This window comes from Pholis gunnellus, assembly GCF_910591455.1.
Source record: "Pholis gunnellus genome assembly, chromosome: 8".
Lineage (NCBI taxonomy): Eukaryota > Metazoa > Chordata > Actinopteri > Perciformes > Pholidae > Pholis > Pholis gunnellus.
In genome coordinates, this window is record NC_136534.1 from 12796554 (window position 1) to 12814050 (window position 17497).

General features: G+C 45.2%; 4 protein-coding genes across 7 annotated transcripts; all 4 read left to right on the forward strand.

The window, feature by feature from the left end:
• The first annotated feature begins 396 nt into the window (after nucleotides 1–396).
• Nucleotides 397–7208, forward strand: wdtc1 (WD and tetratricopeptide repeats 1). Of its 4 annotated transcripts, none has more exons than XM_079164535.1 (16): nucleotides 397–441; nucleotides 1035–1158; nucleotides 1336–1419; nucleotides 1632–1678; nucleotides 2253–2364; nucleotides 2747–2934; nucleotides 3046–3228; nucleotides 3378–3472; nucleotides 3624–3739; nucleotides 3834–3909; nucleotides 4024–4120; nucleotides 4235–4405; nucleotides 4502–4737; nucleotides 4871–5039; nucleotides 5360–5552; nucleotides 5704–7208. In XM_079164535.1, the coding sequence occupies exons 2-16, from the start codon at nucleotides 1090–1092 to the stop codon at nucleotides 5899–5901; spliced, it is 2034 nt and encodes a 677-aa protein (XP_079020661.1). In that variant the 5' UTR covers nucleotides 397–441; nucleotides 1035–1089; the 3' UTR covers nucleotides 5902–7208. The 4 variants fall into 4 exon arrangements, with proteins under 4 accessions (XP_079020661.1, XP_079020660.1, XP_079020663.1 ...); XM_079164534.1 differs by having other exon boundaries at nucleotides 402–536; XM_079164537.1 differs by having other exon boundaries at nucleotides 402–536; nucleotides 4874–5039.
• A 651-nt stretch (nucleotides 7209–7859) lies between these two features.
• LOC306699797 (transmembrane protein 222-like) lies at nucleotides 7860–10022 on the forward strand (the record flags this gene model as incomplete). Its single annotated transcript, XM_079164547.1, has 6 exons — nucleotides 7860–7981; nucleotides 8230–8314; nucleotides 8538–8569; nucleotides 8654–8750; nucleotides 8838–8968; nucleotides 9935–10022. Exons 1-6 carry the CDS (start codon nucleotides 7863–7865, stop codon nucleotides 10020–10022), a joined length of 552 nt encoding a protein of 183 aa, XP_079020673.1. The 5' UTR covers nucleotides 7860–7862.
• Nucleotides 10023–11155: 1133 nt separating this feature from the next.
• Nucleotides 11156–12611, forward strand: LOC306699790 (trophoblast glycoprotein-like; the record flags this gene model as incomplete). The annotated part of the gene is made up of 2 exons (XM_079164539.1): nucleotides 11156–11415; nucleotides 11636–12611. 2 exons carry the CDS (start codon nucleotides 11156–11158, stop codon nucleotides 12609–12611), a joined length of 1236 nt encoding a protein of 411 aa, XP_079020665.1.
• A 1116-nt stretch (nucleotides 12612–13727) lies between these two features.
• kdf1a (keratinocyte differentiation factor 1a) lies at nucleotides 13728–17472 on the forward strand. The gene is made up of 4 exons (XM_079164540.1): nucleotides 13728–14065; nucleotides 14380–15434; nucleotides 15818–15892; nucleotides 16761–17472. The coding sequence occupies exons 2-4, from the start codon at nucleotides 14399–14401 to the stop codon at nucleotides 16844–16846; spliced, it is 1197 nt and encodes a 398-aa protein (XP_079020666.1). The 5' UTR covers nucleotides 13728–14065; nucleotides 14380–14398; the 3' UTR covers nucleotides 16847–17472.
• The last annotated feature ends 25 nt before the right edge of the window (nucleotides 17473–17497 follow it).

Below are 17497 nucleotides of genomic sequence, written 5' to 3' on the forward strand. Positions count from 1 at the left end.
CGCCTTAGAACATGTGTGAACATCACGTGTTTGAGCCCCGGCCTTTATTGAAAATAGCAAAGTAAAGAGAGCTGGTGTAGGCTGTAATGAAGTAATATGAGTCATTTTAGAAATGTCTCTTTTGTGTTCAGTATTCACCTTGATGTTTAATCCCCCCAAACTCTGTAAACAATGTAAATATATTATTCATCCATCAAGTCTGGTGCTTCCTTACTTGCTTTTAATATAATTATAAAGTGTTGTTCATCATATAAAATCCTTTATAGACCGTGTAGTTGTTGTAGCTTAATTGCTTTTGTATAAATCGTTAATATATGCCTTAGTTTGTAGCGGCTTTTATTCTGAAGTACACACGGACCGGAAATGATTGATCTGTTTTAGCTCACGTAGCAAAGTTGCGTGATATGCAGTGCGATGAGGGTTGTGCTCATGTCAGAGAAGGTATTATCCTGTCAACAAACTCACATACAGTGTGATTTATCAAGTCGATTAAATGGACATTTCTTGACCGGAGCCTTATGAGTTGAAGGAGAGCGGTGAGATTGCTTTAGCAGTCGTGCATTGCAATTAAAGCGTTGCAAATGTGAACGTTTCATGAAGTGGACGATTTGTTTAGCTAGCAAGGTATAACGCAAACACGCTAACGGCAGCGATAGGTCTCCAAGGCCCGCTGCATAGGTAGCTCACGATCCGTGCAGGCTAACAGCGCCTTAACGGTAAATAATTATCAGTATTTTGCTAAACAATCAGCCAGTTATAATACTGACAGAGATGCATAGCTAACATTAGCTTATACACTCGCCTTGTAGGTGTTCGTTGACGGGAGAAGACCCCATTGTGTTCGTGGTCTGTGGTCCAGCTAACCTTATGTGACCTGCTAGTGTTGAGCCTGTGTTTAAATAACCGATAATGAGTGTATAATTCAAATTGTTCACCATCTTGTCTTTACCTTTGCTCTATAACTGACGTTAAATCACTGTCCTCCCTGTGTTATTTAACCTTATCGCACCTTCATGTTTTCAACATATCTACAGCGTAGAGTAAATGTCATCTGAGCGCTGACCCCCTGGAACATCCAGTCCCTTATTTATGTTCTGTGGCGAGGCCACCATGACTACTGTCAACATCACCAGAGACATCCTGCACCGGCAGATCAGAGTGAGTAAACACATGGCAGAACATGTTGGGACGAACTCACAATGTGTCTCTCAGATACAGGAGTGATCGAGGTTGGGCTAACCTGAAAAAAAGACTCCTCGACCTAAATGATTGTTTACATTTTTTCGTGTGGATAATTTGTTATGCACTGATGGAGACTTTGACTCGTGTCTTCAGGACAAGAGAGCAGCGGGCTTCCAAAGGTCCTATCATGTGACTGACCCTTTCATCAAAAGACTTGGACTGGAGGCTGAGCTTCAGGTCAGTGTGACAGCAAGTGTATGTGTATGTGTGTGTGTGTGTGTGTGTGTGTGTGTGTGTGTGTGTGTGTGTGTGTGTGTGTGTGTGTGTGTGTGTGTGTGTGTGTGTGTGTGTGTGTGTGTGTGTGTGTGTGTGTGTGTGTGTGTGTGTGTGTGTGATCAATATGTCTGTGCATTATCATAACTCACAGTTTATACTGTCTGTCTCAACAGGGCCATACTGGCTGTGTGAACTGTTTGGAATGGAATGAACAAGGAGAGTAAGTCTTGTAAATTGCACTTTAAGTACAAATTCAGTCTCTAACCTCGGATCACTGGCTGCTTTACAACATTATATAACTATAGTCTTATCGTTAGGTCTATTACATATCTATAAAGTATTAGGTACACACTGTATATACCATGAAGGCCTATTACGGCAGAGGTGTATGCCTAAATAAAATGAGTATGCACCACCATGAGTCACTCACTACTCTGTTATGGGATTGGGATGCCTCCCAAAAATTGTTCTTTAAGCTGTTAGTTATTGCCTCACACTTGACACCGTAAATGCTCAAAGAGGCATTCATTTGAATCACCAAAATAAATTATTTCAGTTTTTTTGGGGGGGAAATGCCAAGAAAAAAACAGCCAGCAATGGAGTCCGCTCATACATTTCCTGTTGTATTAGACCTAAAGGCTCGTTCCACGGTCTACAGGTAGTAAGAGTATACAGGGAGGTCTCTGTTGCACATCCTAACATGCTTCACAGTGTACGATTTTAAATGGCATCAGTAGCAAAGAGTCTAATGAAATGTAGCTTGACTTGTCCTGGTGATTTTTTTTTCTTTTCAGTTTACTGGCTTCGGGCTCAGATGATCAACATGCCATCATCTGGGATCCATTCAGACACAAGAAGCTTACAACTATGCACACGGGTCATGCAGCAAATATATTCTCTGTAAAGGTAAGCGGGGGCTGATTTGAAAGATTGCTGTATTGAATGGCAAGAGGGAAAGAAGTTGGCTTCATTTCCATACACATAGATAATCTAGTCATGATGCAATTCAAATGTATCTGGACGTCATGTGCTAAAGTTCTCTGCTGGTAAGACTCATTGCTCAGCTTCACCGTTCTCCTTCTTTAGTCATCAACAACATCTCCCTATAATACAAATGAACTTCTTGTACAATAGGTGGCACTGTTGGCCATTTAACGAGTGTCTTGTTGTTTGATTGAAAGCCGTCTTTGTACATGTTCGGCTACGTTGAAGCCGTTCAAGCCATTGTGAAACATTTTGTCTGTGCTTATCAATTCATTCTCCTGTTTTTTTTGTTTGCCCCGTACAGTTCCTCCCTCACTCGGGGGACCGAATTTTGATAACGGGCGCGGCCGACACAAAGGTCCACGTGCACGACCTGAGTGTGAAGGAAACCATCCACATGTTTTCTGATCATACAAACAGAGTGAAGCGCATTGCCACGGCGCCCATGTGGCCCAACACCTTCTGGAGTGCTGCGGAGGATGGCATCATCAGGTCAGAATGAAACCACCGTGTTGTGTGTTTTTTTTAACAAAAGTCAAAAAGATATCCCGTGCATAAATTTTGCTCCAGGTAAAGTGTTTACTTTCTCCTTGTTTACTGCAGACAATATGACTTGAGGGAGAGCAGTAAGCGCTCGGAGGTGCTGATTGACCTGACGGAGTTCTGCGGTCAGCTGGTTGAGGCCAAGTGTCTCGCGGTCAACCCACGGGACAACAACTACATGGCGGTGGGAGCCAACGGGCCTTTTGTTCGCCTCTATGACATCAGGATGATTAACAACTACAGGTTGGTACAAGTGTCTGATGTCATTCTATGGTAATAAGTATTCAACAACAACTCAAATGTGGCAAATTCCCCATTCCAGGTGTTGACATACACATGCACACAACTGGGTTTATCCACGTTTTTTTTTTGTTTTTTTTGTCGTTACACAGAAAATCTGTAAATCAGAGCACATCAGCAGCTGTGCACACGTTCTGTGACAGGCAGAAGCCCATCCCAGACGGAGCTGGGCAGTATTATGTTGCAGGTGCACATATTTAATTGTCTGGTATCAAATTTATGTGATAAATACATTCTAATTATATAGTGATGACATGTGAGGAAATGGTCAGTTTGAAAGCGACTCTGCAGGATGTGGTTGTATAACACTACGTTCTGTTCATGCTTCAATGCTCCAGGGCACCTGCCAGTGAAACTCCCAGACTACAATAATCGCCTGAGGGTTCTGGTGGCCACCTATGTCACCTTCAGCCCCGACGGCACTGAGCTACTAGTTAACATGGGTGGGGAACAGGTGATGCTTCGCAGAACAAACAAGCAGTGGTGAGAGGAGTTATTTATTTCCGTTTCAGCGTTTAAACATTTGTTTATCTTTATGGTTCTTCTAGGTGTATCTGTTTGACTTGACATTTAAACAGAAGCCATACACCTTCCTACTCCCAAAAAAGTGCCAGTCATCTACAGGTAGGTCTGTGCGTTAGATATTCACAACAGATCTTGGATGGTGCCTCGTAAAGATACACAAAGTACCGTATCTCTAGATGTGTTTGTGGGTTTCTGAAACTTTGGCTTCCTTAGGAGACGTACAGAACGGAAAGACAACCAATGGCGTCTCAAACGGAATTTTCTTGCCAACCAGCCATATTCGAATTGCCGGAAGCAAGATGCGTTCGAGGTTTGTCTGTTCACCCTGTCAGTGATCGGTTTGTTTCTACACCGATTGGCAGTTTGAAGGTCTAAGCATGCACACACTTGAGTTATGTTTCCTCTGCTCTCCGTTTCTTTTCAGTTCTACTGAGCTCCCCGCTCACTTGGAGACGATAAAGCAACAAGCTAATGATGCATTTGCACGTCAGCAGTGGACGCAGGCTATCCAGCTGTACAGTTTAGGCATTCATCAGGCCAGCTGCAACGCCATGCTGTACGGGAACCGGGCAGCAGCGTACATGAAACGCAAGTGGTAAGCCTCTTTGTATCCCTACACGGAGATGATCGCCTTCTGAACGCCGTTATTAAAAGCAGCTATCAAGTGTTTGTTGACGTGTGTGATTCGCAGGGACGGGGACCATTATGACGCCCTGAGGGACTGCCTGAAGGCTCTGACTCTAAACCCTGGTCATCTGAAGGCTCATTTCAGGCTGGCACGCTGTCTGTTTGAGCTGAAGTATGTGTCTGAAGCTCTCGAGTGTCTCGATGATTTCAAAGGAAAGTTTCCAGAGCAGGCGCAAAGTAGTGCCTGTGATTCCTTGGATAAAGATATCAAGGCGGCTCTCTTCACCAAGACAGAAACAGGTAGAAAAGAGTGAACTGGTGCTTGTTAGCTTTTTGCATATCAAGAGTAACAGAAAGCTTTGGTTTATTTGTAAATGTAACTGATCGACTTTGTGGTAATAACTATGATTTCTTTTCTTCACGCCGTCACCAGCAGAAGATAAGAAGGCCAACAGCTCCATTCGATTCCACTCCTTCAATCGTAAGGAGTCCATCCCTGAAGATGAGTTGGTGCTGAGAGAGCGCAGCTTTGACTACAAGCACAGATACTGTGGTCACTGCAACACCACCACCGACATCAAAGAGGCCAACTTCTTTGGAAGGTCAGTACATCTCACTAGGGGGCTGCCACGAGCTCTGTAGCTAAAGACAGGGAACAGTGAAGCTACAGCGGAGAATAAAGTAATAAAGAATAAAGTGGAGCAAAAACGTCCAGTGAAAAGTAGCTTCCATTCATAAATGTAGTCTCCAGAATGCCCAGCTGGGACAGTCCTGGTTACACACCTGTACGGTGAAGTGAGCGTCTGTTCTGTGAAAGAAGTTCAAAGTAACGCGGTTGCACAATTTCCAAATGTGATTACGACGACATGTCCTATGAACATGGCTCGTCAGGCAAGTCTGTGTGGTTTCTCTTTCTCTACAGCAAAGGCCAGTACATTGTCAGCGGCTCAGACGACGGCTCCTTCTTCATCTGGGAAAAGGAGACCACCAATCTGGTGAGGATCCTGCAGGGGGACGAGTCCATAGTCAACTGCCTGCAGCCCCACCCCAACTACTGCTTCCTGGCTACGAGTGGTATCGACCCTGTGGTTCGATTGTGGAACCCTCGACCAGAGGTAAACAACTGAAACGGATTCATAAATGCATTTTGTCATATTTTGACATCATTACATAATTCCAAAATCGCCATTTACCATGACCGCTGAGTCTGTCTCCCTTTCTTACCGTGACACTTTCTCCTCCCCTCTACTGCGCTCTATAACACAGACGGAGACTGAGAACGGGCGAGTGGTGGAGGACATGGAGAGCGCTGCTCAGGCGAACCAGCGGCGCATGAACGCCGATCCCCTGGAGGTGATGCTGCTCAACATGGGCTATCGCATCACAGGCCTGCGTGGCGTCGGCCCGGACGGCTCGGATGACGAAGACAGCTCAGAGGGACAAGTGCAGTGTCGGCCAAGCTAAGCAAACTGTCCGCCATTCTAGAGCATGGATGTAGGAAGCGAAGCTCTCTCCCAGCTCCCGTTTGAATCTTTATTTCCCCCACCCCCCTCCCCAATCTGACAGAAACATTGAGTGAATGCCATGTCACATCTCTGCACTATGCATCGCCCTCCCCTGTCCAAAGAGAGGACTGGTGGAGACCACTTTGGGGAGAGGAATTCATGGAGGGTGGAGAAGACACCCATCTCGCCCCCTTCAAAAGCACCAAACTCAGCCTCTCCCTCCACAGGGGGGAAGGGGACACCTTTTGAGGAGAGCACCTTCCACATCACTCCCCAGTTTCTCACGAAGAAGAAGAAGAAGGAGGAGTTCGGCACTCATCCCTCCTCAGGTTTACGTTGGAGAGACGCACAAAACACGCCTGCGCTCGGACGACCTATTTTCAGGTCGGTGTGGCCACACAGTCGCAGCGTCCTCCACGGAGGATCGGATCACAGACTATGAGACAGTGCTTTGTCGCATCTCCTGTCAGCTCTACAGTTGGAGCTCAGAGTCTTAGGGCCCGCTCACATCAGAAAGGCTGCACACAGCCGAGTCATTCATTCTGAGTTAGACTCTGTCATGTTTTCAGTGTTTATGTTTTGTTCACAGGAAGCCTAGAATAAATTGTTGCTCCAGTGAAATGTATTTATAAGCCCGATTTAGTTTATATCTGTCAGAAAGAACAAGTGGTTTCTTCTGCCAAAGGTTGTCATTTCAACAGCCAAGGATTAATGTCTGCTTTCTTTGTTTCCTTGAAACATCATTTTGCCATTCTGTACTCCTTTTAGTCAAAAGGTTTTACTACAATATCTTGTTGACAAGGTCAACTAGATATCTAAAGAGAAACATTTGTTTAAAAAAAGAAAAGAAAAGAGAAAAAAACAACTTTCTAATACATTTTTTTGTTATAAATAAAGTCCTATTAATTGCAAATGTTGTTTGGCAAATTTATTTTTAACTTTTCGTGGCTAGCTAGCTAGCTGCGTGGCTCTAGCAATAGTCCTCTGCTGCAGTCAGGTGTTGAGTCCTGCTTGCATGAGGCTTCTCTGCCTATAGTCTTAGGCACAAAAGGACACAGAGCCATCTATCTGTTGCTCAGAGAACAGTTCATTGGGTCTTCTTTGCCCCAAAATAGGGTCAATGTTAAGTGAAGGGTCCTCAACCACATGCAACAATCGGCTTCCATGTGTTTTACTTTGTTTATTCATTTGAGATGTTTTTCTTTGAGGAATCCTATGATAACCTTTTGTTGCAAACAAAGTAAAGAATAAAATTATTGAACACCGTGCCTGTATTGTTTTTTTCTTGAAATGATACTAATGATTCATTGTTTGTCCTTTGAGTGTAACAGTTACACAACAGATACAGCAGTACTGACACATTATTAACTAGGCTGGAAAGATGTACTGTAGGTGAGACTACCCTGCTCATTCATCAGTGTCTGCTCTGCTCCCTGCTTTTGCTGACTATTGGGCAACAAATATGAGGACAGTCAATGAGTAGTTAGGAGTCCATCTTCTGTCCCACATACTGCGCAGTAATGAGGTGACCCAGCTTTTGGTAGTAGTGGTGGTTACAGTGATAAAGCTCATGGCCGACCGAGCCAAAAACAACACATGAACACATTCAACATGATAAAGTAGCCATTTATACTGTGTTCCTTGCAGTAATAACTCATTGCTCTTGTCCATGGCGCGGTTCAGACGTGTCTTTATGAATAATTATACAACAAATAGCCTATTTAGAAATGCTTAAAACCTCGCTGTACTTCTTAAACCTGCTCACATGGTAAACAAGTACTGCATACGCACAAGTAAACCGTGTTGCGTTCAAGGACCGACAGCTGCTTCTGCTGCGGAGGCTTCGACTGGCCGCTGCCGCTCCCACGCCGCCTGGCGCCGGCTCTGCGTCACTGCCGTCTCGTGTCACCCCAGGCAGTGATGGCGGAGGTGGACGAGACCGAGATCATGATGAACTACAACGGCGACTTCTTGAAAGGCGACAAGAAAGACAGCCGCTACCCGTACTGCATTGTCTGGACGCCTATTCCTATTTTATCGTAAGAAGCTAACACATGTTGTTATTCTTGCAGGCTTAGCGTGGGATGGTACAGCATTGTTGTTATTTTTGCTAACGTCAAATGAAGTGAAGCAGGTTTATGTTAGCCGCTGGTTAAACCTCATGTTATCTATTTCCTTTCAGTAAATGACTGCATTGAATGTACTCGTTTGTAATGTATTGTATGTGTATTGTGATTCGCAATGAAGGGATATCGATGCATTGCTATCTGTTGGTTGCATCCTGCAGGTGGGTGCTCCCCTTCATCGGTCACATGGGTATATGCACCTCTTCTGGAATCATACGAGATTTTGCAGGGTCCTACTTTGTCTCGGTGAGTATTTTGTTTTTGATATGCAATGATCAGCTACAAACGGTAGTGTCTTCTCATGTATCAGACGAGAGACGAGAGAGAACCTTTTAATCTGAGATGACGTGCAGAGTAAAGCTGCTGAATTGTTAATGAATGGGAGTTGCAGCCATGTCTGGATTCCACAATAACTTCAAACATAGATGTATGATTTATTGAATAACTCAAAATGTGTTTGTTTTTTCAGGAAGACAACATGGGCTTTGGTAGACCAACAAAGTAAGTATTGATCAATATATTGTGAAATAATAATTTACACCTAATCACACATTTAAGTGAACGCATTGGTTAATAATATTGCAGGTATTGGAAGCTTGACGTGGACAAAGTGTGTGGCAATGGTGCTGCTACATGGGACAAAGCAGTGCATGACGCCTCTGAGGAGTACAAATGTAGGCCGGTAAGGCGATATTTAGCACAGTTGACGCACGTATTTCTGCATTATTAGTCATATTGTAATAATGACTTTTTTTCTGTTTTGTTGAAGCACAATCTGTGCTTAGATAACTGCCATTCCCACGTTGCCATGGCCCTCAACCTTATGCACTACGACAACAGCACGTCTTGGAACATGATGAACCTGTGCGGGCTGTCTCTTATTCGTGGAAAACATGTGAAGTAAGTATTGGTAATAAGAAGAACTGTTCACATATAGAACCAGACACACTTCCAGGTTATTTGAAAACCATATAGTTTCATCTTTATACTTTGTTAACACTTATCAGACTTAGCGCCCATTACATTATAACTATGTTACAGTTATTTGTCAGACACTTTTGGGGTTGAATGTCTTGGTCATGGACGTGTGGACAGAAGCAACCTCCGATTGAACCACCAACTAATGTTTTATGTCCAACACTCTTTCTGTTTTGTTGTTGGTCACATGGGTTTGGTCAAATCAAGTCACTTATATATTACAAATCACAAATTTGCCTCAAAGTGCTGCCACCATCTGTAAAATGTATTCCCTCTACAACGACAGATAGCCTCTTTGGATGGGGACATATTATTGTGGAAAGATAGCGACACGGGTAGGGTTCCTCTTCCAGGACAGACAGACATGCAGAAGGCGACGTCTACACAAAGAAGAGAGAAGAAGCAGTTGTACAATCACACACAAGCATGAGGGAAAATATGGTTGCCGAACAGTTCTGGGCCAAACACACCTGAAGCATCTTCATCACTAACGTGTACACAGTGGTTTTACATTGCTCTGCTGCTGGATGCTAGTGAGAACCCCTCATTATTCTCCTCTGACCCACATTGAGACTCCGCTGTTTGTGCTGCCTCTGCACATACACTCCCAGCAGTCTTTTAAACAGAAGGGGAGTCGTGTAATTCATCACTGACAGCGGCGCTCCCCTCTGTGGCTCCACCGCTGAAGGTCACCTCACTGGTGGGGCTCCCTGGGTGGAAGGGACAGTAGGACGCAGGCTGGGGTGCGTTCAGGGGTGGAGAGAGGGGAGCTGTGGGCCTCGGGGAGTAAAGAGATTGGACCATGTGATACTCCCAACACACCTCACATGTCCTGGTGTGTCGTGTTAATGATTACTCTTAACATGTTACCCTCTCTGTATCCTCCAGCTGGGCTGCATTCCTCAAGACCTGGCTGCCCTTCTTCATGCTCTGCGGAGTCCTCGGCACGTTCATCCTAACATTCAACCTCCAGTAGTGGAGCCAGCAGTTCAACGGGATGACTCATAGACTTTGGTTATACTACTATATATTGTTATTGTCTGTTGACGTGTATTTGTACAGGACATTACAAATGAAGGACTTTGTTGTGTGTTCGTGATGTAGGCTCTTGGAGGGCATTTAAGGGCGAACCCTTGTCGTTCAGTTTTGAAATAAAAATTATGTTTTAATGGTGAATAAGCTACGGTATCTTCAAAATTCACCATCACTGATTTTCACACAGTGGGTTCTGGGCTTCTGTTTTGCTTATTAAGAATTAGACGAGTATTACGCCACAGTGGAGCAATACTGTTGAATCCAGAGATGTACTTTTTTCCAAGAATAGCAGTGATGAATGTGTTTCCGCGCTGGCTAATGTACATTTTAGTAATTAATCACTACCGAATACATCAAGATATCTTAATGCTGAAGGTATTCATCAATTATTCGTCCAAGAGATGTGAGCCGCTACCAAAGATAGAAATGATGTAGGACACGCATGTGAAAAATGCCCTCGTTCATTCAATCCTCTTTACTCTGGTGTATAAAGACAAACATGTGCAGTGTTTTCTTTAACATGAGTGCATTATTTGTTTCTCTCCAGTCAGTATTTAAATGCGTTGTAACTGTGAATCCCAATGTTGGAATGTTACTAAACCTATTGTTCACCTTATGAACAATACTACATTACATTATTTATTTCACTGTTTTGTCTTTGATGCTCTGTACCCAAAAGAGTATTATTAATTATTGTATCAGTTTGATATTTCTGTAACCTTATTTTATGGATGTGCTATAAATCTGAAGTCTCAACTGGCAGACTGGTGTAGGTCACAGGCTGTGGATGCCCTAATCGTCCTCTGCACCTTTAAGGGAACCACGCAACTTTTTCATCCAGCAGACTCTGCGTGATATGAACTACCATCAATTTACGGGAACCTTTATTTCCAGAGAGGAGCAGATGAGGAGGGGTTTCATGCTGGAGCTCTCTTTGTCGCCTCTGCAGCTATTGCTTAGTTAGTAAGAAGAAAAGCTCTGTTTAAAATTTGACTTGTTAATTCACATGGAGTGAGTTTATTTTTTTTTCTGCTGTCATTTTAATCTGTATGTTGAATTGAGTATAATTTAGAGATGTGTGTTTTTGCTGTCCGGGTGTTTTTGGGAGTCCTTCTCTGTGCACCGTACCAGTGCTTGGAGTGTGCTTTTGGCTGCGAGTGTTTTGCTGTCACTCGCACAGTCAAATGTGTTTCTAAGGATCTGCTCACAGTGCCACAAAGTATTCCAGGGTATGCCAAGACTCTCATTATCGCGGGAAATAGTATACACCAGATTGGACCTGATTCCTTTACAGATATGGAGAATGTCACCAACATCATTTTAAGCAATAATAGGTGAGAATGTCAATGTTTTTGTTGTTGTATATTGAGCCATATTTGGATAATATGACAAACTTTCTTTTTGTGTATCTAATAAATACCCCAAATACTGTTTATTTCTCTGAATATGTTTTTTTAAATTTGTTTACTCTGGCAGTACAGTGACTTGTGTCCAAGCATGGAAGTACTGCTAAATGTCTCAGGACAGATGTTACAGTGTTCGTCATCTTCACAGGATTACAGAGATGGCGTCCCACAGCTTCTCTGCCCTCATCAACCTGCGCTTCCTGGACCTCAGTGAGAACCAACTGGCCCTCATTCACCCCGAAGCTCTCAGCATACCTGGCGGTCCCCTTCAGGAGCTCAACCTGAGCCGCTCGCTGCACAACTTCACCGCCCTGACGGACCTCGCCACGGCTCTGCGCTGGGGTGATCTCAGGGGGCTCCTCCGCCTCGACCTCTCTGGGAACCACCTCGCCCTGCTGCCCCCTGGGATGTTCTCCCACCTTCCCGACCTGCAGCAGCTCTTCCTCGCCAACAACTCTCTGGTGGCTGTCTACGGCGGAACCTTCTCTGGTATGAACCGCCTGGAGCTGCTGGACCTTACGCGCAACGCCTTCAGTACATTCGGGGCTGATGCTCTACAAGAGCTGGAGAAGCTTGGGAACATCAGAATCCTTCTTGGGGACAACCCTTACACCTGCTCCTGCGAGATCAGTCATTTCGTGGCCTGGCTGAACGAATCGAGAGCTCAGGTGGACGTGGATGCTGTAAGGTGCGCCTCACCAGGAGGGCTAAGTGACACCCGGCTGCGTGGGCTCGGCGTCCATGCCGTTGGATGTGTTGATCCAGCCCAAGCAGAGGTGGCTGACCTCACCCTGCAGACATCCTATGTCTTCCTCGGGCTGGTGCTGGGGTTTGTGGGCATGGTCTTCCTCTTTGTGCTCTACCTGAATCGCAAAGGTATGAAGAAGTGGCTCATTGAAATGAGAGACGCATGTCGGGATGTCCTGGAGGGATATCGCTACCGATTCGAGATTGACTCGGACCCTCGGCTGGGGCACATCTCTGCAGAGAACGGTGGCAGCCGGGCGCGAGGGAATTTAGGATTAGCGCTGCCACACCAGCTGCCAAGTGACACTTGTATTGTCAAGCTTCCTGCTGACACACAGGTCAAACAGCTGACAATCTCTCCGCCTGTGAACCTATGATCTTCTCCTGAAACTAGAAGCATTTGAGGAAGATGTGAATAGTTAGTTAGCTGGTAGATATACGGTGTTTTTGAGCTTCCTGTACATCCCGCAGCGAAAACAGATCAATCCTTACAAGTGCCTTTGTGTTTTCCAGGCACTTGTATCTGTAAATTGACTTTAATATTGTATGTTTATCAGACATTTTCTAAAAATGCAATACATAGGCTACATTGAAAATATATATCGACAGTCTATACGGCTCAGTTTTTGTCAACTGTGGTTTCTTAGCTTTTTAGTATCATGACTTTAGATATCTTAACATACTGAAGAAGACCGCCAGAAACATAAAAGACATAAATGGTAGCTTAATGGCATGACAAATGTATGTAGACCGATACAACTTTAACCCATAGACACCCAGTCAGTTTTATTTAATAAGATGAATCCTTTAATTAAATGTACCATGTATCTCTATTGTGCCAGAATGTGACCTGTAGTACAGTAATATTCAAATCAAAAGAAGTTAAATCTACTGTATGATATGCAACTTGTATTAACATGAATTATAAATAAAATAAACTTTTGATGCATTTAGTTTTCTTGTGCTCCTGCTTTATTGTGACTGCAGTGCAACCACAAGACACACCACGCTACACAGACTCATATTTCTCCCCAGGTAAGGTGGCCCTACTGTTTCAGTTCAAAGAGTGGGTGATTAAGTGTTTCCATAGAGGGAAAAATAGGGCAGAATGAAAGATATGGCTTGGAAAACACCTGCTGGCTCCGCTGATGTGCACCCATGTGTGCATGTCAGACCTAGCGTGTATGTGTGTGTGTTCACTGCAAGTGTGTGCAAAAAAAACAACAACACTTGTCACATTGCCATGAAGAATTGGTACCAAATTCCAATCTGACTATGGACAGATCAGAGGTTTTAGTTTTGATCAGCTTTGTAGCCGTTTTCTTCTACTTCTTTTTTTTACCTTCTTCTTCTTCTATTTCACTATTTTATTAATTTTCATTGCACGTTCCTCTTGTTGTTGTCTTTTGCGGGTTCTCCCTCCTCTTTCCTTCTTCTGTGCTGTTATATCCGCCTCGCGTGACGTCACGACTCACCTGTGGGTGGGTGTAGGATCTGGGATTAGCTGTAGCCGCAGGTATTAGCCAAACATTGGGAGACTCACGGCAACACAAGACTAACACAACAAGAGTTTTACAGCAAACGCAACACGTAGACGACGCGAATGAGCCGTGTCGCGTCGTTCGGTCGAGGCAACCGACTTAAGGTTGTGCAAAGTGTGTTGTTTTGTGGAAGTTAAGTCACCGGGAAGTCTGTGGGCGGTCGAAATCCGTCTTTTCTTTCTCCGTTTGAGGCGCTACCAGAAGTTTTTCCTCCGTGAGACTTCCGCGGTTTGCTCGCTGAACAAGTTATCTGAGATAAAAGACAACCACCAAGTGTTTCCTCTTATGCGGTAAGTGGACGTGTTTCGTAAGTCAAATTTAAAAACGTTTAATTGTTGAATGGGTTTTGGTCTGATGTGTTTTTTTCCTGCACATGTACTTTAGGCCAAACAAGCTTTGAGAGCGCGCGACGAAATGGGCCAAATTAATGCACTCAGGTTTATTTACATTCTCAGACTTTCCGGTGTTTACTGCGTTTCTCTTTAACGCAGGCTGCTTTAATGTGTCATGGTGCGTTTAATGCTGCAAGTCTGTGTGGCAACAAAAAAAAAGGGGGGAGGTTTACACCTGGTTCTTATTTCTCAACATGCCTCTCCCACACCAGGTCCCAGGTATTCTGAGCCATGCCTGGCCACAGCACAGGGGCTCCCCAGGCGTCCCGCCACCACAAACACCATGTCTCCAGCTCCAGAGCAGACAAGTACCGAGCCACTCGGACTATATCCAGGGACAGCACAGCCAGCCAAGACGCCTACAAGGATCCTCACAGGGAGCATCACCACGCTGACCACACCCGGTATGCAGAGAACAAGTATGGACGCAGCCGAGGCCACCCGCGAAACGGCACGGGTCGAGGCTCGGAGACTATAGGATTTATTCCCGGGTCGGCAGACAACACGCCTGCCAGCAGACATGCCTGTGGCTCCTGTGCCTCCATGGGCTGGACTGGCTGCAAGGCTCTTATCTGCTGTGTACTGACCTGTGGGTTTTATGGCAGCCGGGAGCCCTGCCTGCCCGTTAACGAGAGCTCCACGGACCACCCCCCTAAAGCAGGCAGTGAGCCTCACCCCCCTAATGGCATGGCTGTGACCAATCCCACCTGTGGCGTCCCTTTGGAGTCCAGCAAGTCTACCAAAGCCTCCAAGTTGCCCGCGAGTGACAGCTTCCGCTACCCGGATGTGCGCATCGCCGGTCAGACGGTGAGGTATCCGGTCGCTGCCCCGAAGCGAACGCGCACACCCGGCAAGGGGGAAAGCCAGCGGCCTGTGAGCAACACCAGCCTGCTGTCCCGCGAGGACTATGACTTGGATGACCTGAGTGACACGGGCACAGACATTGACTCGCTCATCACCAAGAAGCTGCTGGAGCTTTACGCCCTGCACCAGATCGACCAGCTGGCCAAGTGCACCTCTGACTCCTCGTTCTCCCGCAAGACCAACGAGATCAGCGAGCTCATCTACAGCATCGCGCAGGACTACAACCTGGAGGAGCAGGAGGCCGAGTGCAAGCTCGTGCACGGGGTCATCCGCATCAGCACGCGAAAGGGCAAGAGGAACAAGAGCCATCCGTCGACGGGACAGCGTCCCACTGGGAGGAGCGACGGGACGCTCCCTGACAGTGGCAACGAGACCATGACCAACACTTTATTCAGCAGTGACCGTAAGACTACACCAATCATCATCATTAATTACTGCTGTATGAATATTTATAAGAGGCCACATGACAACCTTTTTTTTTTTTTTTTCACCACCATCTGGCTGCCACATACCAGAATATACCAATCATCTCATCTTGTCTTCCCTAAATGACTCATAGTGTCTGTTGGAACGCTGCTTTTGTCGCACTAATACAACCGGCAGTGAGCCAACAATAAATTGGTTAGTCTGAGGCAAGTCGATACATGTAGACACCGTCTCGTAAGACGTGTTGCACAATAGCCGAGGAGACCGGATTAATCCCCAAAATAAGAGTGCATTAGTTGTCTGTTGAAGCTCCTTGTCTGCCCTGCGCTCATCTTCTTGTCTTCTTGTCCCGTGCTGCAGTTCCAGAGGTGAAAGTGTCTGAGCAGACGCCATCGGACGAGCTGGCGAGGAAGATGCGACATTACAGCGGGAGAAGTGAGTGTTTGTTTGGGCTGATGTGAATGCATGCATGAGGGTTTAAGAGTTGGATGAGGGCCATAATCTGTCAGCACCCAGAGTGTACAAGTGTGTGATTAGTGGTTAGAAATGTTATTATTACTTCAATATTTAAATGTACAAAATTAATATTTAGGCATATATTTTAAGTATTTGTATGCATTTTGCAGGTGGAGGTCCTTTTTTTTGTCCTCGTCACTGAGGTATAATTACTACCCCGGTGAATCGGTGGAGCTCAGGTCTTTGCAAAACCATTGTACCCGCTGCAGCTGCAGGCATTTTCTCTGTACTTTCCAGCAACATGCTCCTCTTTAGCCAGAGAAAGCCCCACATTCCTGCCCCCATATTCTCTGCATATTACAATCCCTCGCTCATTAGCTGCCGCCTCCTCCTCCTCCCCTCATCTGCCACCTTATACCCACCCATCAATCTGCCTCATTCTCCCCTCCAGCTCAGCGGTCACGCTACACCACCTGCTCCCAGCAGCAGGTCGAGTCACATTAAATATATCGCCCTGTTAATGTCCCGTGCTTTCATCGTGTAATTTTAGGGAAGGACTTGGGTTACAGGTAGATTAACGCGCAGGAGCCTCTCTTTTTTTTCTTTTCGTTGTTGTCCTGCAGAGAGAGGCGGTTACAAGGACGGGGTGTCCTGTTGCATGTCTTTTGAATGAGGGTACAGCACATTGTGTTTCCACAACTTTCACATGGCGACTTGGGAACGTGTCGGTGTCCCGGGTTCTACATTTGTGCATGAAATAGAACCTCTACTGTATCGGCTTTTTTTTGTGTGTTCGGGCTATGTTTTTGTTTTCAGCGTGTTTTAAATAATGCTCCTTCTCTCACAGCGTACTCCTCCAACACCGCCACAGCCTACTCGCCCTACCATCATGACACCGAAACAGACTCTTCGGGCGCTCCTCTTCTGCTCTGAAGGGGGACACAGACACAGAAGCACCTGTACTGACAAATGTAGATGGACAATGATATCCTTCTGCTATTATTTTTTTGTTGCTGTTACTGAGTGGAGCACCTTTTGCCCTGGGCGGTGGTCACTTCTGCTTTTAGTGGTCCGGCTAATGTTTGCTATTGGTGGACTTTTTTTATCTACCAGCAAAAAAGAAAAGAAACCACAGAGGAAACAATTGGTTGTTGTTTTTTACACGTGGAAAGACATTGCTTTTTTTTAATGTATTTGTATGCACACACATTTTAAAGTTTAAAGTTGTTTTCAGAGAAACATGACTACACTCCATGCAATCTCAGCAGTGAGGCCAGAGGATAGAGACTGATGGTAACGTAACCGTCCTCATTCTTGTCTGTGATTGTTTATGCAAGCCATTGTGCATGTACCGTGTGTGTATATGTGGGCTTTCTGCCATTTAGAGTCCTTGAAAGCTTGTTTTGACCTGAAAACTGCATTGTTAAGCCATATTTGTATGTACATATTTTTGATGTCGATGTTACTCTCTGGGTTTTTACACCATTTGTGGCATTGACCACAGTTTTTTTTATTCACAGATAAGTCCTGTTTTTAACAAAATAAAAAAAGCTTGTTTATGCCTTTTCATGTGCATTCAATAAG

Bases quoted from the DNA above. Each gene is read 5' to 3' on its own strand.
- wdtc1 (XM_079164535.1), top strand. From the start codon at position 1,090: ATGTTCTGTGGCGAGGCCACCATGACTACTGTCAACATCACCAGAGAC. The intron at 1,159-1,335 runs GTGAGTAAACAC...TCGTGTCTTCAG, and splicing joins TCCTGCACCGGCAGATCAGA to GACAAGAGAGCAGCGGGCTT. The intron at 5,040-5,359 runs GTCAGTACATCT...CTTTCTCTACAG, and splicing joins GAGGCCAACTTCTTTGGAAG to CAAAGGCCAGTACATTGTCA.
- kdf1a (XM_079164540.1), top strand. From the start codon at position 14,399: ATGCCTGGCCACAGCACAGGGGCTCCCCAGGCGTCCCGCCACCACAAA. The intron at 15,435-15,817 runs GTAAGACTACAC...CCCGTGCTGCAG, and splicing joins CACTTTATTCAGCAGTGACC to TTCCAGAGGTGAAAGTGTCT. The intron at 15,893-16,760 runs GTGAGTGTTTGT...CTTCTCTCACAG, and splicing joins GCGACATTACAGCGGGAGAA to CGTACTCCTCCAACACCGCC.